General features: G+C 43.0%; 1 protein-coding gene across 1 annotated transcript in view; it reads left to right on the forward strand.

Moving 5' to 3' along the window:
- Positions 1–27,988, forward strand: part of CACNA1G (calcium voltage-gated channel subunit alpha1 G) — a 142,728-nt gene that overhangs the window by 112,976 nt on the left and 1,764 nt on the right. The window contains exons 26-37 of the mRNA XM_053960060.1: positions 1,417–1,467; positions 7,135–7,286; positions 9,646–9,755; positions 10,792–10,925; positions 12,094–12,164; positions 12,442–12,520; positions 12,599–12,720; positions 12,971–13,315; positions 15,612–15,752; positions 18,883–19,017; positions 22,072–22,261; positions 24,726–24,895. Coding sequence (XP_053816035.1) covers positions 1,417–1,467; positions 7,135–7,286; positions 9,646–9,755; positions 10,792–10,925; positions 12,094–12,164; positions 12,442–12,520; positions 12,599–12,720; positions 12,971–13,315; positions 15,612–15,752; positions 18,883–19,017; positions 22,072–22,261; positions 24,726–24,895 — 1,700 coding nt within the window. The remainder of the gene's footprint in view (positions 1–1,416; positions 1,468–7,134; positions 7,287–9,645; positions 9,756–10,791; positions 10,926–12,093; positions 12,165–12,441; positions 12,521–12,598; positions 12,721–12,970; positions 13,316–15,611; positions 15,753–18,882; positions 19,018–22,071; positions 22,262–24,725; positions 24,896–27,988) is intronic.

Raw genomic sequence — 27,988 nt, forward strand, 5'->3', positions numbered from 1 at the left:
TCTGTTTTGGTTTTTTTTTTTTTTTTTTTTTAATAGCCTAAGAGGTGTTTAATAGTTGTTGCAGGCTTAGTCACGGAACCACGTTACCGCGATGCTGCCTCAGCCTCTCTCGGTTCAGCATTTCCCCAACCATTTCCTTTGGTCACATCTTTTAGTCCCATGAGCTTCACACATTTTGTAACCAGCAGGATACGTCACACCAGCCCCTGGCCATCAAACTTAGGTTTATGCCAAGAGTCTGCTTCCCTCACTGGCCAGTGTAAAGTAGGAGGCTTCCCTCAAAAGCACTGGAGGACACATTAGACTGTTCTCAGTTAAGTGGGATACAGATGGAAAGACATTTTTTTGTTGCAGGTTTTTTTGCCTAGAAAGCTCTTTTGCTTAGCTCCAGTTCCCAAGCACAGTTTCAGGCTGGTGAGTTAGAAAAGGATTTTAAAGGTTGGATAGAATGATTGCTATTTAAAGTTGCAGTTTTGGAATGCCAACATTTCTGTAGAAGAAAAATAGATGTTTAGGTATTATTAATTACTTTATTTATAATGCTAGAGGAACTAGATGAAGAAAAGATGTAAGTCTGGGCAATTTCCCAGAGGGAAGGAATCACAAACCATCCTTGGAGATACAGTTATTCATTCAGTGCTATGAAATACCTAATTAAAGAGGCAATAAACAGTTACTTTACTGAGGATCAAATATTGCTGAGTATTCAATTGCCATAAAAAGCTTTCAAGAGTAAAGTATGAAGTCCTCCAAATCACTTCAGAACAGTTTTCCCAATCCATGCTCAGTGAAACATTGGTTTTAATTGATTGTGTCCAGCTTTGCCCTCAGAGGCAACAGATGTCATTGCTTAACTTTGTTCTGCACAGTGGGAACTTGCAGATGAAACCAAGACTAGGGCTGGAATTGTGCCATCAACTGCATGGGGGTTCCTTTCAGCTGGGCTTCCTAAGTGACCCCAGATGCCCAAACCAGCCTAGGGATGTCAGATACAGACAGACATTGACATCTGACTGTTGGCACAGTCATTTTTGGTTGTAGACTCTTCCAATGCATTTAATCCAATCAGGTGTCTGAAAACTGGGGAAGCGTGTGAGATCTGAGATGTGGGCAGGTGCAGGAGTGGTCATTGTGAGGTATTGCTGTCCCAGCAGGAAGTGTCCCAGATCGTCCTTCAGCAGTGTCTTCATCATTGACTGAGGGGGTTCTTGGTGGTATCTTGGGCTTCCACAAGTGGGAGAAGCACAAGAGCTCTTCCTTTTTCACGAATACGTGAGCCCACCCTCCATGAGGCACAAGGATCCCACAAGGAAACACTCCTGGTAGAGGCAACGGAGAGCCCTAGGAACCTCCACAGGGACTGGAGAGTCTTGCTGTATGTCCTACTGGGTGATTAATGCCATTTCATTCTTTTAGATCTAATGCTGGATGATGTATTAATGGAGAGCTCAGCCAGTGCAGTGCAAGGTACTGAGAAGCTGGCACGTCTCGTCCCTCTGAATGGCAGTGCTGTGTCACTAACGGTTGGCCACCGTGGCTGAGGCATCCCACTAAACCATGTGTGTGGTGCAAAGCTCATTTGCTTCCTTCATGGCACATGCATCTCATCCTGAGCTGCAGGTCTGCAGACCTGCCTCAGCACTGACACTTGCAAACCCCTAATTTACTCCTTGATCATCTTACATTTTTCAGTATATTTTTTTCCCTCTGGTTTTCATTAAGACACTGTCAGACTTTTCATGCCTTTTTTTTTTCTTAATTTTTTTTTTTAATTTTAATTTTTATTTTTTTTCTGGAGAGAATAATGACTGGACTGTGAAAATGGGTCCTCTACTGTTGACTTTAGCTATCCAACCACCAGCATGGGAATCTGAAAAATTTGCAGGTGTGAGTCTTTGGAAAGCTTAGGGAGGACATTTCATTATTTCTTCAGCCCTTGTTTATTGCTCCACAAACACTGTATTCCAGGGAATAATTATTTTCAGCAGGGTAAAATTCAGTATATGGCTGAGCCTCAGTGCTTCAAGAGGGAACTCAACCTCTCACCAACCCCCACTGTGGACACAGGATTTTGTCATTGTGCTGCCCAGTGTGTAAATTCTGTGCATTGATTAAGAGTTGCTCAATCCATGAAGCATCTTGTAAATTAAAAGAAATAAAGATACCACCTCAAAGCCTTTCCAGGTGCTGATGGAGATGGACCAGCTGGACTCAACACTAATAGGGTCTGAGCTGTCCCTTTTGACCCACAGCTCACTCACACTTCCCTTTCCCAGCCCCCTTCTCAGGATGGTGCTCAGGGCTGCAAATCCATCCCTTGCACTTTTTATTTTTAGGAGAAGCTTTGATCTGAAAAGCATTTTGTTTAATTCATAACTTAAGAATATTAGCCTGAATATTTAAAGAGGCACCAACATAGAAACAAATATAACTGTAATTTTCAACAAAAAATAATACACTACAAAAATTGTGCCATTAAAACTCTCACCTGAGTACAGGCCCGCACTGCTTGAGATGGGTGCAGGGCTCCATCCATCTCTCTTAGATTGCAGGGAGCTTTGATTAAATAAAAATTGGTTTTCACTGCAGAGATAACTCAAGGAGACAGAGGTTCTACCTTGCATTTCTAAGGCCTTGTTGTAAGTTATCTCAACATGCTTTAATAAATCCTGAATCTCCTTCCCATTGCCACTCCTGATATTTATATTTCTTTGCTGTCCTTCTTGCTGCTCTTGCTGGGCCTCTTGCCCTCTCCTGTGAAATGGGGACAGCATGAGGGAGGGGCTCTCACTGGGTTTGGTGATCTGGTTATTTTTTCTTCTTTTTGCTTGATTGTGATTCCTCTCCTGGTCCTACAAAGTTGCATCAAGGCTGTCTTATTTTATGTTATTTTTAAGACACTGAACTCATTCCAAACCCCTCCATTATCCCTTGCAGGCTCAGAAAGTCTCTTAGCGTTTGCCCTTAAGATGTGTACAATTGTCAGGTCTGTGCTGTGTGTTTCCTTTTGCTGTCTTTTCTTTGGATCCAGTGGTAGTGAATGTGCCATGCTGCTCTGCAGGCACCAACATGAGGAAATAGAAGGGTTTTATTTCTGAACCCAGCTGTTGGGAATTTACGGAATCTGGACTTGTGACTCAAAGCTTACCCACATCTCGGCACTTTCTCTTTCTGTGAAGACAAGATGATACTGTGCGTGTGTGCGTGTGTGTGTGCGTGTGTATGTGTGTGCTGCTGCCTGGTGCTTAGTGAAATATTTTTTTTTCCCTTTATTTTTTCTCCAAGTCTAAATTCTATCACAACTGGAATCCTCACAGTGGAAATAATTTATCATTTTCCATTTCACTTTTTTTTTTTTTTAATAAATCCATTCAGTACAATAAAAGCCAAGTAAAACTCTATGTTTAAATAAGTTCCTTCAGTGCAAACTACTTTTTAATCTAATAATATTCTTGATACATTTGGTAAATCCAGCTGCATCATGGGCTCAATTGCTCACTGGTTTGCCACTGTCCTCCAGATACTCAAACCTGCAAAGGAGTTAATTCCCTTATTATAGGAGAAGGAAGAAGCTGAAGGAGACAGCAATGGAATTGTCCCGCTCTTGTGAATTCCAATTTCCCATGCCCACGCACCTTCAGCTTGAAGTCACCTTGGGGAAAGTTGCAATTTCTCTCTTGACAGGGCTATATTAGGAGGCAAATGCTCCTCAGAGATATTTTGGAGCTGCATGCTCAGCTTAATTCCCCCCCCAAAAATGCAGTTAATGGGAAGAAAGTGGCCCCAGTCCCACTCCCTGCTGTGCTGGCAGAGACCAGCTGAGCCCTGAGAGATTCTGGGAGGGGCACTGCCCAGCAAAAACAAGGGTGCCCCACTGCTGCTCTGCTGGGCACTGGTGGTGTTTCACAGGTGACATCCCACCACCATCAGACAAATGCAGTACAGGATTTAGTGCCCCCAGCCCAGTCTGGGATCACTGAACCCCAAGGGCACCTGGCCTGGGAAAAGTTAGACAGGGATTAGGAATGGGAAATGTTTATCCTGCAACAGCAATGGTAATTTCCTTTCCAACTAAACAGGAGAGAACGGTGGTGAGTTCCCAGACGTTGTGAAGGGGATCAATTATAATCCTACAGCTTGATGCCAAGAGTTGAGTACTGAAGCTTGGGATCCAACCTGACTTGAGAGCCCATAGGTCCAGGCACTGCTTCCCTTGCCAGCACAGTCAGTCCCCTTGGGCCACCCTCACCCCCAGGATGAATGGGCAGGTGGGACTTGCTCAGACCACCTCCCAGCTGGCTGCAACATCCCCTTCTACCTGGGTTAGGAGGAGATCTCTCAGGATCCACTGCCTAAGCCAAGTTTAGCTGTGTAATGATCTCCAGATTTGACCCACTTTTCCCTCTGTCTTGGCCCCCAGCCCTGGTGAAGCAGCTTGATTTACACCTTGTTTACCAGCATGATGTCTCATAGTGGGCTTTTGCTGTATTTCCTCATCTTCTCTCATTCTGCCAGTTCCTCTTTGTTGGTTTGCTCTCTACCTTTCTTTAACACCATATGTGCCTGGAAGCCACATTAACCTTTCCAGTAATAACCAAGACTAACCCAGAGCTCTTGTTCTTGACACAGTGTATTGTAACGGTACAGTAATGTGGTGTTGTGTTAGTTGTGAAGTTCACCACCCGGAGTTTAACAGATGTCTGTATTTCCCAAGATGTTGGTATTGTTAAGCTCTTTATTGCAATAATAACAAAAGGCACTGTGTCATAGGAGGCACGGGCTTTGCACAGGGGGAATTATACCAGATCTATCCCCAAATTCTCTGCAGAACTCAGCAGGGTCAAGTTAAAGAAATGGTATTTTCACAATGGTAAAAACTGGTTTATCTGTTCAGAAAGTTCCCTGCCCACCTAGACACAGTGGGGATTTATCCCTAGCCCTCAAGACAGCACGTTAGCCTGTGTGTGGGAGCATCCGTATGGCACCAAGATGCATGCATGGCTGGCATGGGGACACTGGGGTAGTGAGTGGTGACATGATTTGTAAGCATGGGTTGCTAAATCCCCTCTTAACAAAGTTAATGGGGAAGGAATGAACATTTAGCACTGGGAATTTTCGAAGGCTGCAAGGGCATCTGTGAGACCAGCATCCAGAGAGGGTTGGCTGTGAAGACCTGGGTGCTGGGAAAGCAGAACAGGAGATTTGGGAGTAGGGGTGCAAAGGGGAAAAGCCTTTGCAGATATCTGAACAATTAGCAACCCTGCTTATGAGGTCATGCACTGGCTAATCCAGGTGCAGGAGCCCTGCACAGGGAACACTTACAACCTCTCTCTAAATCCTCTCTCTGTTCTAACAACATTGGTGCTATTCTGTAGAATTTGGAATTACCTGTCAGTCAAAACTGAGAAAAAAATTTAATTCCAGTGTCATTATTCATGAGTAAATCCATTGTAGGAAAAGGTAAAAATGTTGACCTTTTTCTTTTTGAATGTGAATTATGCATAAATGTAGAAGAAGTAAGTGATCCAATTACGATGGTGTTTCTTTCCAAGATGATAAGCTGGTTCATAAAAATAGGTCCTATTCCTAACCTAATTGTATTCAAACATTTTAGTTAATTTGCTACTCATAATTTAGCATAATGTGATCGAGATATCTTGACTTTATGGAGATTTATGCAGATTCTGAGATAGCTGACAAAGTCTTATGAGTGAGTCAGCAGCTACTAGTCTGCTTTTTTTCATAAGCACTCAATAGATTCAGCATGAAAATTAATTTCATACACCTTTTCATCAATACTGTACTTTAGCACTCAGGTGCGGATCACCTAAATCCCAATGCAGATCAGAAAGTGAATATTAATACTGCCTTTCATTTGATGACACTGAAACAGAATTTTGGGCCTTCCAAACCCCTACAGAATAAAACTGCTGAGTGTCTTTTCCCTTTGGTCCCTGGGCTGGTAGGGAAAGGTCTGTCTCTACAGAAAAAAAACAAAACTGATTTTTCAGGATCCTGCTATGAAGCAGGGAGCACATGAAACCATTAAATCTAGGATTTGATTGCAATGTCATTGGCTATTGACAAAGTGAGTTCTATTTCCAGGAAAAATACAATCTTCTATGCTTCCTGGCATCATTCTTGTCCAACTTTTTTTCTTTGACTAACGAACTGTACATTTGCTCCGGAGCACTGTACATTTGCTCTAGAGCACTAAATATCAACTGTTCAATTCTTACAGCTCAATCATTTTCATAACCAGTTGATCATGTAATTATGAGGGTAATACTATACTCTGACATTTTCAAGACAGCCCTTTCCACATCAATCTGCATTATAATGCCTCCTTGAAAATTGTACTGAATTATATACTCAGCCTTGGCATTTCCTCATTAGATATTAGGTGAGTAAATGAGTTTATCTCTAGGAACATTTGGGGTCTAAAGTCCTTGTGTCATCTCCAAGGCAGCCAAACACGGAACACGGTTGGACAGTGAAATCTGTGTTTTGATAATCTTGTCTAAATGGAGGATCGTTATTTTCTGATCACTAAGGCTCATTGATCAGTTTTCCTTGGTATTTTTATGGACCATTTTTCTGCCAAGGTGTTGAATTCTGTTGTCTCTACAGTTTATTGCAAAGAACATAGTATGTTTGCACTCCTTCTCTTTCAAAGACCACCACAAACTCAATGGCCTGTGTTTTTAGGCAATTGTCAGTAAAATCTGTCCCCAGCATCTGACCGTTAATTGGGTTTTCTGATGCTTTGGGGACTTCTAAGATCAACAGAAACAAAAATTGTTATTTTAATTTAGATTAAACTTAAATTTCCCTACAGAGAAAAATTATTTTTAGCAGCACACTAGTCCCAGCTCACCTCATCCCTGATGCCACAAGGCTGAGTATAGAGCATGTCCCACTGAAAATATTTAATGGATATAAGATGATGGGAGTCCTGCTGTGTATTAAAAATGGTAACATGCCAGCAAGGAAAAAAGGAAATAAAAAAGACAGTATGTTGCTGTGATTGGTCTAGAATTTATCATCTCTGGAGTTGGAGAGTAAGGGTGCATTGACTTGAGAAAGATGCAGAGAAATTCCTTGATTTGCCTCTCACTCTCCTCCCCACTGCAGAAGCTCAGTGTAAGCCCTACTACTCGGATTATTCCCGTTTCCGCCTCCTGATTCACCAGATGTGCACCAGCCACTACTTGGATCTGTTCATCACCGGCGTTATCGGCCTCAATGTCATCACCATGGCCATGGAGCACTACCAGCAGCCAAAGGTACGGGGACAGCTGGGAGGGACAGGCAGGGGGGACATGCAGAGCTGTGCTGGGATGTGCTGTTGGGCATGGTAAAGGCCAGGTTTTCTGTCAGATGTCCACCTTTGCGAGTGGAGAGCAGCCATCCTACAACTGGCTCCCAGCTCAATCCAAGGCTTTTGGTACAAGGATCCCATTGCACCTCTCCCTTCTAGTTAAGTGCAAGCTGACTGCTTTGAAAATGAGACTGGGAGTGGGTTTGCTTGCTTTGCTAGATTTGATCATCATTGATATCTTCCATTTTACTTAGGTTTCACACCCACCCTCTCCCCCCCCCCCCCCCCCCCAAAAAAAAAAAAGAAAACAAAAAGAGAAAAAGGAAAAAGAATAGAAGAATTTGGGAAATGGGGTTTTTTTTGCAAAATTTCTTCTAAATCCCACGTCCCATAGGACCTAGTTTTCACAGGAGATTCCATGTGGGTCTTTAAAAAGCATTTTAATATGTTAATGTGCTTAATTCCTGGTTCTTTGTCATACTGTGAAAATAAAAACAGCCTGTCCTGAGATGTCAAGTCTTTTGTGCATAAGTATGAAATGGAAATAGCTGCCTTTGCCACATAACTTGTACTTACTTTTATTAGCAACTTTCAGAATGAATAAATATAACACACAATAGGAGGAAATATTCTTTAAAATTAGACAGGACGTGAACACTTAGTATAAAAAAAAAAACCCAAACAACTAAAACATGCCAACAACAGGGGCAAGGGGAATATATTCTCCAGTCTATCGTAAGCAAAAGTGAAAGGGAGGAAGCCCAATTCATTTCTTCTGTCCAGGTCACCTTTAAATACTCTGGAAGGCTCATTGCACGGTTCTGTCATTAGATGATGAAAAAGGTTGTTGGCAAAGGGGCCTGTGCTGGAGTCATTCTAGAGCACGTGTCTTACCACAGTTACTTTGCAGCTACATTTTCTCTCGTATTATAGAAATGTTGGGCAAGCTTTTGTTTTTCTTTTTCTTTAGAAAAATAGCATTTTGTCTCTAAGCCTCTGGTATGCAGTGTCTGGCTAGTAACTCCAAGCTTGGGTTATGCTGAGATGACAGCATGGTCAGAGTCATACACATGCTTGAGTCCTGCGGAATTAGGACGTGGACATCTCTCTGATCTGGGTGATGGATGGCTGGGATCCTGAAGATATTTGAAGGCTAAATGTACCAAAGAGATTTATATCCAAACTAGTAATGTCTTGGTGCTGAAAGGAGTTGGTTTTCAGATACAGCAGGATGCCCTGGGGATGAGACCCCATATGGAGATGCTGCAGCTCCTGGAGAGGAGGGAATGCTGCAGTGTGCAGAGAGGTGGTTTGAGTAAAGTGCTGCTGAGCAAAATCTGTTTCTGCCAGCTAAATGTGCTCATTTGCTGCAGAGCCCAAGTGCCCTGCAGTATGGCAGGGAGGCTTGCTGAGAGCCACAGCTTCCTTCGGCAGCTGGGCTTGTGCTTCTTGGTCAGATGAGGTGATTTTTGTCCATGGATGCTTGAAGCTAAACTGTAGCACAAAGGCAGAGTACATGATTTAAACTCCTTCTGCTATGATTTCTCCCACTCAGAGATGAGTAAATGTTGGTCTGTGGGCACATCTCCTCTGTTCCCTAACACTGCCGTGGACATTGTTATTACCATCCTGTTTGCCAGCAGGGAGAAATCCAATGCACATTACTTAAGAAGCCAGGAAGGATGCTGCTACCACAGTGTTCCTTCATGAGTGAGGCTTTTGGGGATGAAATCACTTCTGATGTAGCTTAATGCTTGACTGTGCAAGAGTTGTCCCAGCCAGGATGCACTTGGATTAAAGACCAGACTGACTTCTGCAGAGGGAAGGGGGGCAGAGGAAAATGCAAGACACTTGCTTCCCCTGGCATGTCATCCCTCTGTTGCGCTCCTTGCCAAAAGCTCAAGGTGAGGAGTAATGGCAGGCTGTCACCAAGGAGCCATTTGGCCAGCACTTGCAGAAATGAACAAAGTGGGATGAAATTCACCTCTCTGACAAAAGCACAAGAGGTCTTATGCTGCTGAAACCAGCAAATGCAGCAGCTCTTTCTGCCCACCCCGGTGATCCTAGCTGGGGCTGTGCTGCTGCTAGGGGGGTGAGCTGTGCCCTGGGCCTGTGTCAGTCCCTCCTGAGATTTTATCACCAGGCAGCAAGTGCACTCCATGAATCTCTGGGACTTTTGCCTGGGACATTTTTCATCAGAGAGAGCCCGTGTTTGAAGACTTTTAACTGTAATGGGTAAGTGATGACACAAGAGTCAGGTTTGGAGGCAGCAAAGCGCCTTTGCAGAACTAACATCTAACCCCAGTCCTGTGTCCACATCCCAGGTTCTTGACGAAGCCCTGAAGATTTGCAATTACATCTTCACCGTTATCTTTGTCATGGAATCGGTTTTCAAGCTTATTGCCTTTGGGTTTCGCCGCTTCTTCCAAGACAGGTAACAAAAGATCCATTGTGATCACAAGGTCAGCAGCAGGCTCTGTGGAGATCTGCCCACATTCCATGTCCTGAATCCCATGCTCTGGCCCATACTGTGAGTCTGATATGTATGAAGGCTTTTTGGAGTGATTGGCTGAAGGCTGGGTAGGTGGAGACATGGGACGTAAGCTGGAGGATGGATTGTGCAGGCCAAGGAGTGAGATTGTACTATTTTAGCCCTTGGGAGCAGATGAAGCGGGGACATATCTCCACCAAGTAGCCAATTCTCTTCTCATGCCAGTTGCATGTCCATATAATCAAGCAAACCTGTTGAAGTGACAAAATTTATGTCAAGAGAAAGAATCTATCTGTGAGTGAACATGAAAGAAAGAAAGGACCTCTCTTTAATGCAGATGAGGAGCAATGGATGACATTGTGTCTTTATCTAGATTTTCACTCTCTTAGCTCACAAACACAAATTTTATGTCCTTGGTGGATCTTTCTCCCATTTTTGCCTTCTTCAATGTTAATACCAAAACCAGGGCACTAAGCAGGCCTTCACATGAGCCCTTCAGCATCCACTGCATGGTTCCATCCCTGTCCCCACATTTTGTGTGTCTGTGCTGGAATTACCACTCTCTCCAGCCTAGCAAAATCCTTGGGGCCTTTCTTTCACCAACACAAATTTTTTCTAAGGACTGTACATGGGGTTCTGTTCTTTCTGGGGCAGATCTCACATTGAGGTCCACAAGTGTCATGTCTAGAAGTGGCTAGACAGACAACACAGTGTCTCTCCTGAGGTTTGGAGTCTCTGGGTAGAAAACTTCCCAGCTTTTGTTCCTCTTTCTATCTTTGGAATTGGCTGGTTTTCTAATGAGATGCATTACTTACAATGATTTCATAACATCACTGCTTTTGTATAATACCCTCAGATAAATACTGCAGATTCATTTGAGTTCTCAAACCATTGAAATGACTGGAATTCGTGTGAAACAAGCTGCCTCCCATTGCCAGCTTCTTAGTAGATGTTAAACTTCACTTTGTGTTGTCTCCAGATGGAACCAATTAGATCTGGCAATTGTGCTGCTGTCTATCATGGGTATCACTTTGGAAGAGATCGAGGTGAATGCTTCACTACCAATTAATCCCACAATTATCCGGATCATGAGGGTTCTCAGGATCGCCCGAGGTGAGAGGGATAAGGCAGAATTGACTTGTGTTTGAGGTACGTGGTTGGCATCAGGAGAGAGTTAAGCATTGAGAAACAGTCCTGGGGCACATCCTCATCATAATGTGCATAGCTCTGGCATCAACAGGCTGTAAACAAATGAAAGAACAATGGGGGAAAATACTTGCAAGGAGTCAAAAAGCTGAGCCAACTGACCATGTGTTTCTGCCTTAAGAGATTTTGAAGGCTGAGAGCTTAGAAATTAAGGAGAAGTAGCTGTGGCAGTAACTCCCAGAGATGTACCTGGGAAAATTGCTCCAGTCAAATCAAAGTCATCTCTAACAGGGATTAGAGAACACAAGCTTGAGTACATCGGCTTTAAAAGATGAGCATCTAATAAATTTAAAATCCCATGAGGCTTTACATCACACCACTTGGTGACAAAGCATGCCTTGTCACACTGTATCCATCTGTGCCCTCAGACACGTTCCCAAGTCAGGGAGCCAGCTTCTTCAGGGATTGAAGGATTTTTCAAAACAGGGAGGTGTCAGGGCCAAATGATGAAGATGTAAAATGTGAGTGCTCAGGCCCTTAATGAAGTACTTCCAGGCCCTCCTGAAGGGTATTGTGCTCTGAGGAAGAATTGTTTTGATTACAGCCCTCATCTAAGCAGAGAAGGAGCTGGAGGAGAAATGAAATGCTGCTGTGTCTCAAGAGGGGGAAAAAGTGGGTTTTCTGTGTATTGGATCCCTTTCAGAATTAAAAATACATGCAGCTTCTAATTGGAAATGCAACCTTCTGGAAGAGATGTGTAAATAATTCCTCAATGAATCATGTATGAAAGTGGGTAGCCTATGGAAGTGGGAAAGTAGGCCCAGGGCTGGGAAAGGAACTTCTCATGATAACCGGAGGAAGGAGATGAGTCCAATACAGATAAAGTGGGGAAGAAAGAGCCAGGCAGAGTGATAACGCTTTTTCCAAGTCTCAGAGTAGGTGATGCTGCTATTTATGGGATTTTGATAGTATCCAGGCAACAAGGAGTGATGTAAAAAGGCCAAGGACTGTAGCAGCTAATGGTGAACACTTGACAAGATTTCACGTTTCTCTTCCTGGGCTCCTGGGAGAGGGACTGAGTTTGTGCCTCTCTGCTAACGCTGCCGTTACCATATTGCAAATGTGTTTTCCACAGTTCTGAAGCTGCTGAAGATGGCAGTGGGGATGAGGGCCCTCCTGGACACCGTGATGCAAGCGCTACCACAGGTAACCCACTGCCATATCAAACCAGAGCTCCTCTGGCCCACAGCTCATTTCCTATTGCAGAGGAATGCTAATAATTTTATCTTTGCTGTCATTAGAGAATCAGATTTTCCTCCCGAAGCACTGAGATACAGTCCTCATATTGAGGTCATTTTTGCCCTGAAGCAATTTAAGTTTTGGATTAAAGAATACAGCAAGAAACAGGTCTGGAACAAAAAAAAAATCAATGAATGTTCTTTTTTTGTGTGTTTTTTCCCCCCATTTCTTTTTCTCTTTTCAGGTGGGGAATCTGGGCCTTCTCTTCATGTTGTTGTTTTTCATATTTGCAGCTCTTGGAGTGGAGCTGTTTGGAGACCTCGGTGAGTCTTCTCATGCCAGTGGAAGGGGTGGGAATGGTGTTGGAGTGGGAGGTCTCACAGCTGCACTTGGTCTCACAGAATGTGATGACACACACCCTTGCGAGGGGCTGGGACGGCATGCCACATTCAGGAACTTTGGGATGGCCTTCCTGACCCTCTTCCGAGTATCCACAGGAGACAACTGGAATGGGATAATGAAGGTAAGTGTTAAGGTTTTGTCAGCAAGTGTATTGCTGTTCTAAACATGAAATTTGCCAAATCTTCTCAGTTTTCTTCATGAAAGGAGAACCCATTGCAGACTGTGGTTCATGCTGCAATATCTTCACATCCCTTCATCTTAGTGTCATGGTTTAGTTGATAAGTTGGTGTTAGGTGGTAGGTTGGACTTGACGATCTCCAAGGTCTTTTCCAGCCTGGTTGATTCTGTGATCATTCCCCCGCTGTTTCCAGGACACGCTGCGTGACTGTGACCAGGAGTCCACTTGTTACAACACCGTCATTTCCCCCATCTACTTCGTCTCCTTTGTGCTGACAGCCCAGTTTGTCCTGGTGAATGTGGTGATCGCAGTGCTCATGAAGCACTTGGAGGAGAGCAACAAGGAGGCAAAGGAGGAGGCAGAGCTTGAAGCAGAACTGGAGATGGAGATGAAGACCATCAGCCCTGGCCAGCACAGCCCCTCGGACATCTTTGTGTGGACAGGCACCACCAGTGGAGAGAGACCTGAGAACCCCCGTGGATTTACCAATCCCATGCAAATCAAGGTGGATTCTCAGCTCTCACTAGCTTATCATATGGTGAGAATCTCTGTTGGAGGGTGAGGAGGGCTTGCCCTGCATTTTTGTTGGGGGAAGACTTGCAAGAGTTGGTAGTGAAAGAGGCATGTACCAGATGTTCTGAGCTTGTATTCCCTGCTGTCTGCTGCTGACTCTTGTGTGGTTTGGGAGCCAATGCTGCAGGGAAGAGACCCCAGGCAGGTCTCCAGCCCACCTTGATGCATCTGTTTGGAGGGAGAGAGTTTTGCAATTTACTCTGGAGTTTAGCTCAAGCCACAGAGTTCAGCTCCAAATTTACTCTAATTTACTACCTAGCTCCAAATTTACTCTAATTCAGACTTTTGACTGGTCCTTTGTGATAGCAAAATGATGAACGTAATTTGTTTGCTTTTCTAATACAGACCATGAACCACAACATAAAAGAGGAATAAAACTAGGCTAATCTTTGCTTCAGTATTAAATTTGTTTTATGTAACCTCAATTTAAAAACCATCCCCACAGTCAGGCTTGTAAGAAAAAATTCTTTTAACAATAGAATAATCCAGAGAAGACTCAAACCTGAGCTCACCAGAGCTGGTGGCAGAACTCCCACTAGCAGAAGAATAGCTGTAATGCGGAAGCTGCTACAGGCTGCACCATGTCTCCTTAAAGCGCAGTTTTTGGATGAAGACTCAGTTTGAGGAATGAGAGGTGACATCAAGCCCCAGACAAGTTATTTGGGAGGTCACTGAGCTGAAATTACTCAGGAAATACAGTCCAGCCTTTTTTTTAGTCTTAGCTGTTGCAAATTGGGTTAAACTCTATGCAGACTTCATTAACTTTTATTACATCATTATTTCACAACAGCATGTCTTGACCACAGCCTGGGGTGGACTAATGCATAATCTAATGCATGAAAAACTCATTTATGATTTTTAGTCCAAGGGTGAAAGAGAGTAAATCCCTGTTTAATCTTTGTTTCAGTTCCTAAGCTACTGGAAATTTGTGGTGCCATTAGAATCTCTGATGTTTGAGATGGAATCCAAAGCTGCTCTTTGGCTCAGGAAAAAGGAGTTCAGGGCCCTGTGGGGAAATCCAGATTTACTACGTCCTCTAGGAAGAAACAATACATTTCAACTGGTTCTGTATGTGTTGAGCAGAGTACTGACATGTCCTCAGCTGTGTTGTCCTGTACCAGGACTGAAACTGGCAAAAAAGAAAAATTGCAAAACTGCGAGACAAATCAGTCAGAATGATACCCTCACTCTGCAGTCTGTTAAACCTGCCCTCTCTAAAGGCAGCCTGGGAAAGGGTTTATTCCAGTCATAACCTTCAGAGTGTGTTTCTTGTTCTTTCCCTCAGACAGAAGCCTCAAAAACCTCCAGGAGATCTTATTCTGACTATTTATTTCCCCAACCAAAAGCTTCAGGACAAATCTGATGCTTGAGCTTGATAGCAGAGGAATACAAATCCCAGGACACAACCCTGCAAGGACAGCATGCTCTTTTGCTTGCCTCTTTCCTGGGATTTTTGCACTTGTGTGCTGTTGACTGTAGTGCTGGTCCTCATCTCATTGTATGCATTGGGCATTCCCTACATGGAAGGTGCACCCTGAAATACTCCCCTTCTGCCTGCAAAAGCCAGACCCTGCTCTGTGCAACCCCAGTGCTGTGGCTAGCTGGTTTGACATCATTGGCCAAAACACAGGGGGCACCTCAGCCAATGTCTGGCAAATGAATTAGTGACATGACATGTGTCCATCCTGCTCAGCTGCAGGTTCCATGGACAGGACATGTTATTTTAATTTCTGTGCCATCTAGATATGGATTTAGGTGTCAAGTATTAGGTCCTGCAGCTCAAAAGTGTGGACCATGTGTGTAGAAGCCTTGCAGCACGTAGTGTCCTGTTGAAGTTGACAGCACCAATGGAAAAATTCTGCTCAGCCCCCAGAAATGACTGGCCATGTTTGCCGAGAGGGAGATTGTCCCCAAGGAGGGCCCCGGGTGGGAGCAGCTGTGGTCTCGGGGCAGCTGCCATCACTCCATCTCTTGTAATGTCTGGGAAAGCTGTGTCTGCTCACCGTGATATTACTGCACTGTTCTCTCTCCTTTTCTCCTGTCCCATTGTTCCTGTTGCTGCTGTTCTCCTTGAACGTTTCCACCTTTTCTTCCCCCCTTCTACTTTTTTTCCCTTGTTTTGTTCATTGGGTTTGATATGCTGTCCTTATTTTCTCTCTGTCTCTGTCCCTTGCCTTTTTCCTCCCCTCTTTTTGGCTTGCTCTCTCTCTCTCTCTCTCTCTCTCTCTCTCTCTCTGCATGCTATACACCACCCTTCCTAGGAAAGGCACTTGTTTGATACCATATCACTGCTGATCCAGGAATCTCTGGAAGGAGAGCTGAAGCTGATGGACAACCTGTCAGGCTCTGTGTGCCATCATTATGCCCTCCCAGCTCCCGAATATTACAACTCTGAGAAACAGGTTAATATCCTAATTTCCTGCAAAGTCTCCATCCAAACTCAATTTGACTGAGACCTTTAATAGCAAGTTAAAGTTCTTTATGTAATGCAGTCACAGGAATTTGGAAGCATAAGTCACTTCAGCTTTTTCTGTGGGAGTAGATGATGTTGTATATCAATGCAAGAGAAAGAGAACATGCTCGAACTTTCCCTTGTCAACACAGTAAGAAGTTTTTCATTGGGATTTACAGTTCATAGGTGTTAGAGGGAAAATGCACAAAAATTCCATCTCCATCCTTCAGTGAGGTTCTTATATTTGGCTTCCTGCTCCTAAGCAGGGCTGCACAGCAATGTCAGGGCATGTCTGCAGAGCCTGCAGTGTGAGGTTTTCTCAGAGCAGAGCCTGAGCTGCTGGGGTTCATCAAATGATCTCTGTGTTCTGTGCCTACTTGTACTGCATGAAAATCCAGTTTTGAAGGGTTTTCCTAAAGAGGCTTCTTGCAAATGGGTCATTCTAAACTAGATCCTTATCTCTGATCTAGTGAATTTAGGAGGGGAGGCCACCCTTAATGATGCACAGAAGTAACTGTGTGCTCCAGTGCTTTCTCAAGCAGACAGTGCTTGTTTAAAATTAGTCCATTTACTTCCTAGAATAAAATACCTACTTTCTAAAGTGCATTATTCTTTAGAGCAAATATTTTCCCTAAAACACATCAGTGACCATAATAATAATTCAAGCACACCTATTTTTTTGCTGCAGTTGGAATTGAGCAAATTCCATATTTCTTGATCTATTTCCCCCACACCCTGGCTAAAAATAGCAGAAGTCTTCTCGTTAAATCAGCGTGCTTGTTTATGAGCTCACTGACACTCTAAATTACCCAACTTTTGATGGTTCATTAGAGGAAAGGAACAAGCTTAGGTAAAATGAAATCCTACTGCAGATCTTTATATAGCAGGATTACATGTCTCCCTCTGATTGCTCAATATTGCATCCTAGAGTCTATTAAGATATAGGAAGTGGTTGTCTCTAAGAATTGCCAGAGGAATAGAGACAGTAGCTTTGGCATGGAAGACAGAGGGTCAGTAGGAAACTCAGTGAGAGCTGGTTGAAAATTTTTTGTCACAGTTTCACCAGAAAGTGCTGCTGCAGCAAAAAAATGGGCTTGTTTTGACATTACTGTAATGAAAAAATACAGCATTCCACTTTGCAATGGCTTTTTCTTTTAAAATTTAAGCCTTTCCCCCCCCCCCCCCCCATCTATAATTAAAACTGGTCTAAATCAGTTGGATGTTTCCAACAAAATGTTTTGACAGCTTCAAACTCAATTCTGGGTTTGGGAAAGCTGAAGTGGGGTGATGTTTTGTTTACATTTTGACTTTTCTTTTCACACCATTTGTCATGTTCTCAGGCAATTCAGGAATTTAGAGCAGTGCTGAGACTTGCTGAAAGCAATCTGATTAATAGCAACTCCCAGCAAGGCAGCTCCAGCAGGCAGGAGCTGCTGGAGTCCACCACACTCCTGCACAGCTTTTTCCTGGCTCTGGTTGGTGGGTCCCTCTTAGGGATTCCTGTCCTTAGGCTGGCAGCCTTCACAGTGATGATTTAGGGGAGCCACATTTTAAATCAGGGGCTCCAAATCATCTCTCTCATCCATTGCCAGCAGATAAGTGTGCTAGAAGAGATATCAAAGCCGAGGTTAGATGAGAGGAGTCCAACCCTCTTACTTATCTCAGCTGAATTTTGAGCCTCTCCAGGCTCACTCATCACTGGGTTTGTTCCATCCTGCGGCTGCCATTTCTAAGAGTGAGAAAACCGAGTCCTTTAACAGCTTCAATGCAAGAGATCTGGGCCTCTCTGTTTTCTCTTGGAAGATTTATTGCTGCTGAAAGACTTTTCAAGCAAAGAGGATGGCAAAAAAAAAATGCACAGTGAGAACTGAAAAGGAAGCACCTGGGACTTGCCTAGAGCAGGCAGCCCCTGTGAGCATGAGCTGGGTTTGGAGGTTACCTGATGAAATGCCATTCCTGGTGTCATGAGCACTGTATCCAGGGAGGGGATCTGGGGAGAACTGAGCCTGCTGCAGGGCAGAAACCCCCTCTTACAGTGCCCGGCAGCAGAGCTGCTGCTCTGGGGGAGATGCCACTGTCCCCTTTTCCCCCTCTTTTTCCTCCAAAATCTGAAGTGACATTTTCACATTTCTTATAAAAAGACCTCTGTGTCTAGGGAGAGAGCTTCATCAATGATTTGATAAGGACATTTATAGGTTGTTTGAATGCCTTCAGTGGGGATCCAGTCATGCAAGATGCATGAAAACAGGAGTGCGGCTGTGTAGAGCCAATTTCCAAGTCAGGATTTCTCAGTGCCAGAGGAGGCAGCTGGGGCCAGGCCTGAGGGGCATCTGGGGGCTGAAAAATTTAGTTGGCTGTTTTAGTAGGTCAGTTATTGGTGTCACTGGAGGCTCTTTAGCCAGCCAAAAAGAGTTGAAATCACCAGGAAGGTGTTTGCTGACCAAAATAAAGTTTTAAATTTCTCCCTGTGCCCTTTTATCCATGAGGAAGTGAATTATGGTCCCACCTGCCTCTTGGGGGTGGGAGGGGTGGGGGGGTGTAGTCCCTGCAGCCCTCCTATGGCACAGGGAAAGGCACACTCCATACCCCACCTGAAAAGATGGTTTAGTTGTTGGGGAATCTTTGGAGACTAAAACAAGTTTATCTTAGAAACCAGGATGGTTACTGGGGGGGAACAACTTCAGAGAAATCAGATCTTGAAACCACTTGTATTTGATCACAGCCAAGAGGATGAATCTCTCTATCATGAGAGCAGTGTTACTTTTGCTTCGTCATATAGACAGAAGAACAGCAAAATACAATGCTAACATTAGTGTATGGTTTTAAACCCCTTCCCAGATCCTTGGTAAGCACCGAAGTATGAATGTCCCACTCATTTTTTAATTTCTTCATTATATTTAATTTCTTTAATGTTCTGTCCTTGATAACAATGTGTATGATGTAGCTTCTCCCACTGCAGGGATGTTGCTTTAGTGTCTAGAAGTATTTAGATTATGATACTTTTTTTTTTTCTTTCTTTAATTTTCCTTTCCAAAAGATTTGTGTCCTGGTTTCTTATGTTTAATCATTTCTCCCTTTAGATCCCTCTAGCTGAGATGGAGGCTCTATCTTTGACGTCAGATATTCTCTCTGAAAAGTCCTGGTCCTTAGCTCTGATGGATGACTCTTTTCCTGATGACATTAACACACACTTACTTAATGCTCTGGAAAGCAATGTACATACATTGGTCTCTGTGTAGTCTGATGTTTACAGGGTTCGAAATACTGCTCCCATCTCTCTGCACCTGCCTATTGGCATTTCCAATTCCAGCCCCTTCTCAAATAGCACCAACCTCTTCCCTGAAAAGGATGCTGTCCTTAATGCTATTAAGTCCTGGGTTTTGTCACTCTTGTCCACAGTCTTCGCTCCTTGCAAGGAATGAGTGGTTATTTCAATTTTTCTTTTGGTGTCTTATGTATAAACAGTGTGTTTTCTACAAGTAAAACTAATAGTAAAAAAAAGGCTTTGGAAAGCACCAAGGTTGAAATTTCCTCACCATCTGAAACAAATCAGTGATACTGTGTGAAGAGACACCCGTGAGCTAATGACCCATGTCCTCTGCTGAAGGGTCAACCCCAACACTTCGGTTTGGTGTGGATTTTTGTCATTGTGAACACAGGCAACACAAGGCTTTTTGCATGATTGGTGCCAGACTGTTTCCTTTACAAATATCAAATAAGGATCTCTCCAACATAATACTTGTTTTGCAAATCCTTTCTAGTAGTCACTATGCTGGAAAAAAAGAAAAAAAACCTACTATTCAGTGGTTTTTTGACTGACATAACCAGTATTTTGAACCCTGCCTTCACCATCTCCTCTTTGAAACATTAGACATTTTTAGCTGTGTAGCAGTCAAGTGCTTTTTTTCTGCTGTAAAACAGACATAACTCCTTTCCCAAATTTTAAAATCATTCTTGTTTTCTTTGTTGTTGTTCATGTACCTACCTTTGGATGTTTGTGTTGTTCATAAATTTTCTGCCATATTAGTTGACTGTCATCCTAATTAGCACTTATTTGAGAAATACCTCTTAAACCGTGACAATATTTCCCATCATGCTTCATGGCATCCTGTGCAAAAGATTTTGTAAACTCCGTTTTACTTTTTGTACGAGACTTTTTGTTTCACAGTTAGTATGGAGAGTTGGACAGAGGAGAAACCCTCCTAGTTTTCAATCAGATTAGACAACTTTGTTTGACAGCACTGCAAAGTATCAGAAGTACAGTCAGGAAAGATGTTTTTTCTCCCCTCTCCAATAAAAAAAGCAAAACTGTATTGAACAAAGGGTTTTGTGAATTTTTATCAATACCAAAAAAGTGTTTGGTGGCAACAGTTGCCCAAACCCCTGAAAAACTGCAAGCTTTCATTGAAATCTCTTCTAAATGCAATATTTTTACACTTCATTTAGATGTGGCTTTAGTTGAAAAATATCTGTATTGGGGATTTTTTTGTTGTTGGTTTGGTTTGGTTTTTGGTTTTGTATTGGTTTTGGTTTTGTTTTTTTGGTTTGTTTTTTGAGTTTTTTTTTTGTTGTTGTTGTTCAAGGAAAACTTGGATTTGATTTTCAGTCAAGCCAAAACAACATGTTTTTCAAAAGTACCACTGAACCAAAAAGTCATGTGCTCCCACTGCTCTGTAGCCTGACCCGGGAAAATAATTTTACAGCCATTTTCAATGGTTTTCATGAATTTCACTCATGAGATTTCCCCCAAGATGATCCAAAAGTGGAAATAAGCCATATTGGATCCGGTCAACAAATCTAAAAGTTCACTGAAGGTTGGATTTGGATGGGGTCTCAAATCCAAGTTCTCACGTTCAGATTCAAATGGGTCTGAATTTGAGATCTCAGGTTTCAGGCTACCTTTTCTGCTTTAAGCTCAGTAGTATAACAGCAAAACAGCACGAAGAAGGGGAAGGCAGGGAGGGACAGAGAGGTTCCCAAATCCACTCTCTCAGCTTTACCAGCACAGATTTTGCTCTCCTTCCCAGAGCTGTTTCAGGAGATTGCAGTCTCCCTTATCTAGTCTGTGTCCAAGCTCCAAATCAGCAGTTTCCCAAGGACTGAAACAAATGCTGTGTGGCAATGCAGGTTTTGTTCATTAAATTTGTAATGGTGATCTCCTCTTCTTTTTTCTCTTCCCCGTCTTTTCTTCTTGTTTTTCCTCTTTTTTTTTTTCTTTTTGCAAATGCCTTTTAATCTCATCCTGTTTCTTGTGCAAATAAATGCCATAGTGAAATTTTGGTTTTATGACTGAAGGATAAAATTGGGATCAAAAAAATCTTCGTTGGTTCCAGAAAACCTGTAATGCACTGAGTGAAGGGAAAATTTTTCAGAAAATAAGATCTAAAGTTTTCCCAAAATGATCAGCTAAATACTGTACTAGACTACAGTGGCACAAACATATTCCTGTGTTTTTCACTTGAGACATTTTAACAATTAAATAATTGTTCCATTAGAAATACACTGGGAAGATGACTTTGCTTCCATTTTTTGCTAATACTCTCCAAGACAGTAACACCCAAGAACATTTCTGGGACGGAGATATTTTCTTATGAAATCAGACTTGAATCCACTCAATATTGCCTCTGGGGCTGTCCATTCCAAGAGTCTCTTTGGCTGTAAAAATTTCACAGTTAACATATATACAATAACCCTTGCTTGCATTAGATCCCTTCTAATTAGAGAATGGCTTTCACCCTGAAGCAGTAGGTTTAGATATCCTTTTCAATAAAATAGGTTTAGTTATTCATTATGTGAGAAGAAAATCCAATAAAATTGTGCTGTGAGCCAGAACAGAAAATATTTTTTATAAACTAATTTTTGCATTTGAGTTGGGGTTCTTTTGTTTGTTTTTCTTTCTTTTATTGTCAGAAGAGGAAACTACTCACTTTTGCAAAAGCCTGCCTTGCTGATGAGGGCACCTAGGGAGAGTTAAAGTTCTGCCAAGCATGTGACCTTTGCTGGCCTTGAGGCATGATGCCTTCTTTGCATATCTCTGAAATAGTCATGGTTTATTCCTACGTTGTGGCTTCCTGTTTCTGTGATCCATTGTGTGAGAGTTTATTGACAACCCCAAGGAAGGGGGATGGCTCCCTGATAGATCCATTCGTGCACCCTGTGCATGCCCATCATGCCATCCTGGTTGCAATGGCTGTCGGGTGCGTTTCTGGGCACTTCTCCTCTTTCCCACCCTCCCACACCTGCCTTCCTCACATTTTTCTTCCCCTCAGGATGATCTCCGCTCCAAGGACAACACGCTGACCCTGTCTCCCAGCAAGGACCTGCTGAGCGTGAGGAAGCCCTCGGTGGGACGTACCCACTCCTTGCCAAATGACAGCTACATGTTCCAGCCACCCTACTCCAGCCCCAGCCCTGCCTCCTTGGGCGACAGGAAACCAGCACATCACAAGTCCCAGTCAGGTACATGTCTCTCAGCTGGGACAAGAGTAGGATTTTCCAATAGAGCAAGAGTTGTGGTTTCCCAAGCTCTTCAGCAGGAAGGAGAAAATTGCCACGGGTTTCCAGTCATGTGTCTAGACCTGTGGAACACCTGTGAAAAGACTCCACAACTTGCAAAGACCCTCCACAATTTATAAAGCCCTGTTTAAGATAACTCCTTTCCTCAGAATTTTTTAGCAATGTGACAGTGGCCTGGCTCAACGCTGATTGTCTCCTGCCTGGTTCCCTAAGGTTACAGTCCCTACAGCCTGGTCTCCATCTGTCCCACTGGGCCTCAGAGGAGAAATCCCAGTAAAGAAATATTTCCTCCTGTCTGTATTTTGCAGCAGTACCTTTTTGGAATCTCTGTCTGGGAACATCTATGAAAGATGGGAAGAAGGTGTCTCTAAATGCCTGTAAAATGAACATTAATATGAATTGAGAGACATGTTGGTGTGAGATGAATGGGAAAATGAGAGAGTATGGAATTGTTCTTCCCAGTGTGCATGGTTGGGATTTGATATACATCTTGGAGCTAAATTCAGAAATATTCTTAGGTACAGGGAGGGCTCTCCTTGCCTGCACCTCTGTCCTTGTGCTTGCAGCTGCCTCCCAGGGCTTATCCCTGTGCCCCCAGTTCTTCTGCCTGCCAGGGGTTACCTGGGGCTGGGAAATGAATGGAGCCACCTTTAATTTGTCTGTACACACCATCATTTTAGAAATTTGTCACCAATAAGACAGGGAAGTTTTTACAAGCATTGGCATTTGAAAGCCTCTAAGCAAAACATAATTTCAGCAATATTCAGAGTGGTAGGAGATTTGAACAGATTAGAAATAAGATGTTGAAATTTACATAGTAATAAGAATTTGGATGAATAGTGACTGTTGAACAGAAGCAAAAAAAAAAAGTGTGCACAAGGAAGGAAAATGAATCTGGTGTTGTGAGAAATCTCTGCCACAATATACAATCTTCAAGGTCAAGAGTGGTGTTTTGAAGAACCTGTTTGCACATAATGCTAATGGTGCAGCTAAAATCCCACTGAAAGCAATAGCAAATCTCCCATTACCTTCAGCTGAGCTAGAATTTATGGGTCTCTGTAACAGTCATGAAATTCCTGACCACATGAAAGAATCATGTTTGCTGCAGAGGGAATTTCCAGTGCTTCATTGTTGACCCTTAATTTGGATGTATTTGCACTGTCTTGAACAAAAACTACATCAGCAAGGGACTAGGTAATTTATGATTCCCTTCTTTTTCAAAATTTCACTTCCCAGCTTCAGTTTGGAGAACCTGAGTAGCCCTATCTGACAGCCCCGGTTTTCTGGGGACAGGCATTGCACCCTTGTATATCCACAGGAACAACTGTTCCACTGAGATGTAGCAGAAATGCTTTCGAGAGGTAAAGCTGATGTCTTATAACCACATTAAGCAATAAAACCTTTTCTGTTTTTCTCCTGCTGGTGAAATTCCAATCATCTTAAGCAGGCCAGAGTGCTGGGAGGTGTGTAAGATCCCCAGACTGACATATCACTTGTACCTACAATGTCACTGCTTTTCAGGTGGAAGTCACTACCACCTGTTTGCAGTTTGTAATATTATAGAGTGCTTCTGAAGACAGCAAGAGGTGCCAGGCGCCTCTAATAAATCACCACAACCAAACCTTAATATATCAAGCTGAGAAGGTTTTGTTGTCAGAAACACTGGCACTTGCAGGAGGCATTGTTTGAATACTCCTTGGTAATGGGGCTGTTTCTCTGGGAAAGATTCCAGGACAAATGAGATTCTCTGGGATGCGGTCCAGATTAAATGAATTGTTTTGAAAAATATTGAGCCTGTGTGTGAGGGGAGCACACAGAGTTTCAAACCTTTTAGAAGCAGTGGCCAGCAACCATGAAGGGTCACAAAGAGGCTGGAGAGTACGTTTCCTTCTTCTGGGAGGCTTTGTAAAACCAGCCTTGAGAGCTGCCAGGTGCTCTTCCCTTTCACTTCATTTCCAGTGTATGCATGCTGGTTTGGAAATCCCAGCAGTTGGTCTCCATATAGGCTCAGGCATGGAGACATCTCCTAGAGCCTTTTAAAGTCAGATGTTTGCAGTGCTCAGAAGTGCGGCTGCCTGTGTAGTTACTGGCCCAAAAGCAAAGATGCAGGAATTGCCAGTTCAGATGAACTTGTAGTTCCTTGTCTTCTGTTCTCAACAGGAGCTAGTCCCAGTTGTATCAGGGGAAAATGCCAAGAAAAATGAAATAATAGACAATGCTGGAGTAATTTATTAGTAGATGGGAGGCTTTTTCCCAGTTCTGGAAAGCCAGTTGCTGAATTCAGTGGTTTTGCTGTGCCTGTCTGATCCAAGATGCAGCAGAGCAGTTTCCTCTGGGAGGTCACTGAGTTTGGGACACAACCCTTGGATGAACATGTCCCATTTCTGCCTCCTCTCCCCCTTGCAAGGTTCAAAGGCATCGGTGCAGTCACAGCCAGCAGACACCAGCTCCCTCCTGCAAATCCCAAAGGACCATTTCCACCATGCAAGAGCTCACAACCATTTGGTGGGGGAGAGCAAGCCCCGGATCTCCCAGCAGGTCCACTCCCCTTCTGCTGAAAGGCTGCTCCGCAGACAGGTAAGCAGAGTTATGATCATAAACCTGCTGGTCTTTTATATTGATGCATTTCCTGGTTAACCGTGCTTTAAATTCAAGGAGGGATTCACAGAGAAACCTCCAGAGAACTGTAATTCTCCTACAGAAATAACAAACTAGTTGGTGGTTTTTGATCTGAAAGCCGTTCAGGAGTCTCCTAAGAACATGCATGATGAGTATCATGTCCTTTGGCAACATGCCTAAATGTTCTCCATATTGTTAGCACTTTATTTTTTAAAATCCTCTTCATAAATGCAGCCAAATGCTCCCTAGGGGCTCGTTGGGGTTGCGGAACTCATTCTTAACTGCTGTGATTTTTTTGGTGCTTGAAAGGACACAAGAATTGCAGGCTCCATCCCAGGCCACCCCTCCTCTGACTCTTCTGGTTTTCTGAAAGAGAAGTGTTTCATGGAAATTGGTTCTCTCATATGCAAAACCATCATGAGAAGTATACTGGTTTTACAGTGAGAATTGAAAATTAAAATATTTTTCGATCAACTGTGAGCTTTTAAAAAGTTTGACTTTATGCACAGCAGAACATGTTCTATTTTGCAGCCAGTTTTATCTCTGGTTTTTGCCTGGCATTGATTTAAATCCTGATTCAATCAAAGATCTAAGGGATCTAATCAAAGATTCCAGTCTGGTTGATTGGAAGCATAAGTTTAGACTTATCTTTTTTTAGTAAAATACTTAAACTTGTGCTTCACTATCACAGTTTTAAGCACATTTCAATGATTGTGCAGCTGAACCAGGACCAGAAGCACATCTGATTCAAAACCTCTGCTTTATTCAGTATTTCCATGCCTGATTTTACATACACAAAGGGGATCAGTTCTATTTTTTCAAAAGCAATTTATTTCCCATATAAAAATAGTCTCATTTCTTTAATCTTTTAATCAACATTGACAAATTAGACAGTTGATTCATTAAGCTCTAAAAATGGATGTGAAGTACCAAGGTTAACAATTACATTAGTCTGTAATACTAAATTGACATAATAAATTCCTTACATCTATTCATTTGCATGGGGTTGGCCAGCTATCCCAATCACCACTAATGGGGAAACTAATTGATGTCATGATTCCAGTTCATAACCACTCTCTCTTGCTTTCTAATGAATAACAGACCCATCCTTTTGAAGCAACCTAGGTGGAATAAATTACCATGTTAGCCATCTTCTCCAGTCTAATTTTGTTCACATCTTTGACAGCTTCTTTTTGTAGACCTTTTCATATGTTTAAGTCAATTTATTGCCCTCCTTTCCTCCCTGTCTCTGCTCACGCAATGACATGAACATGCTCTTGGAGTGACAGATCAGAGAGCAAAGAGTTTTGCGGCAGTGAGCAGATATAGTCTGTGGGCAAACCCATGAGGGGTTGCCTGGACAGGCTCCTGAGCAGCAAGGAGCTCCCAGTCTGGCTAATGGGAGAAGTGAAGTTGTTCTGGTGATATTGCTGTTACTGTTAATTGCAATCTAGATGGCCAGACACTGGGAAAGGTCCTTTAAGAGTCAAAATTCCCTTTACAGCCCCCAGCACTTCTGCTTGCTCAAGTGCTCTCTACTCGACTCTTTTTTATTGCTACCACTAGTATCTCACTAGCACATCAAACAGCCTAAACTGGCAAAGCTGTTTGGTTTTCACTACCTGTTTATCCTTGTCTTTACATATACTGCATGCAATTCTGATTTGGCTTTTTTTTCTTTCCCTTTCCCTTTCCCTTTCCCTTTCCCTTTCCCTTTCCCTTTCCCTTCCCGGAACTTCCCTTCCCTTCCCGGAACTTCCCTTCCTGGAACTTCCCCTCATGCCCTCTCCTCTCCTGAATCCAAAATAGATAAACCTTGTCCATCACATACCTGGTCCTTGCACTTTCCCTGAGCATTAAAACCTATGTGTTTAACCTCCCTTTCCCTCCAGAGTGCTGGAGGGCAAGCACAGCCCCCACAGTAACGTCCAGTTTAGACTCCGGAATGTTTGACAATTAGCGATGCACTTGAAGAGGAAGATGAGTGGATCGGATGCTTTGGGAGAACATTCCTGCTGAGGATTGCACTCCTTAGTAGTGCATGGCACAAAAGCTTTTCTCCAGAGGAATTCTACCTGAAATTAAACCTATATTGATTTTGTAGTTCCAGGACTGTGTATCAAAGGTGTAGCCCACACCAAGCTGTGGCTGCTACAGGTGTACACCCCTCTGAGATGGCAGAGGGTCCTTTTATTTTTCAAACAAACCACTAAAACCAGTAAAACATTTGTACTATTACTACTAACAACAACCACAGATGCCTGTATCATAGAGAAAGAAAGAGCTGGTGGTGACTAATACTGTCGTGGTGTGCAACACAGGTTGGTGTGCAAGCAAAAGTAATGACAACAATTACTTTTTGCTTCTGTATTCGACTTCTGTGTGGTCTGTGTCTCTTTTCAGGATATGAACATGATTTCTTCTCCCAAATACTCATTAAAACTACTGGTGCTGAGGAGACCAGAATAACTTCACTCCTGACTGATTAGTTGCCAGCATTATGCTGTGAAATTTTAACTAGAAAGGGTTCATCAGCACTGGATGAAATTGTTTGCCATATTAAATATTCTCTGAGCTGTCCCCGTTGACAAAGGGAGTGCAATGTGCAGATGCTACAATAGACTATGGTGTTTCTGTGCACGCATGGACACACCGCATCTGACAGCTTTGCTGGATAGAGATCATTTGGCTCAAAGCATCCTTGTGGGACAATATTTATAAAAAGCGTATGATCATTTTGGGGTGATTTGTCACAAAAATATTCCTTAGCATGAGGAATTTCATCATTTCATCTCCTTGCAGTTTTCTAAAGGACTGGGACCAGGTGTACACATTTCTTCCAAATTTCCCTGTGAAGACTTTTGGTTTTAAGTTCAATTAGAAGTGTTCTCAAACAGATACTCTGCCTTTAAGGGCCAGTTAATGTGGCTGATTTATAAAGCCTTTTGGCAAGGCCTTTTGACAAATGAAAAGGCAAACCCTTCAAAACATGCCCAAGGTTCCCTCTGCCAGCGGGCACTGATGCTGCATAAGGTTCCAGACAGCCAAGGC

This window comes from Vidua chalybeata, chromosome 19, assembly GCF_026979565.1.
Source record: "Vidua chalybeata isolate OUT-0048 chromosome 19, bVidCha1 merged haplotype, whole genome shotgun sequence".
NCBI classification, from domain to species: Eukaryota; Metazoa; Chordata; class Aves; order Passeriformes; family Viduidae; genus Vidua; species Vidua chalybeata.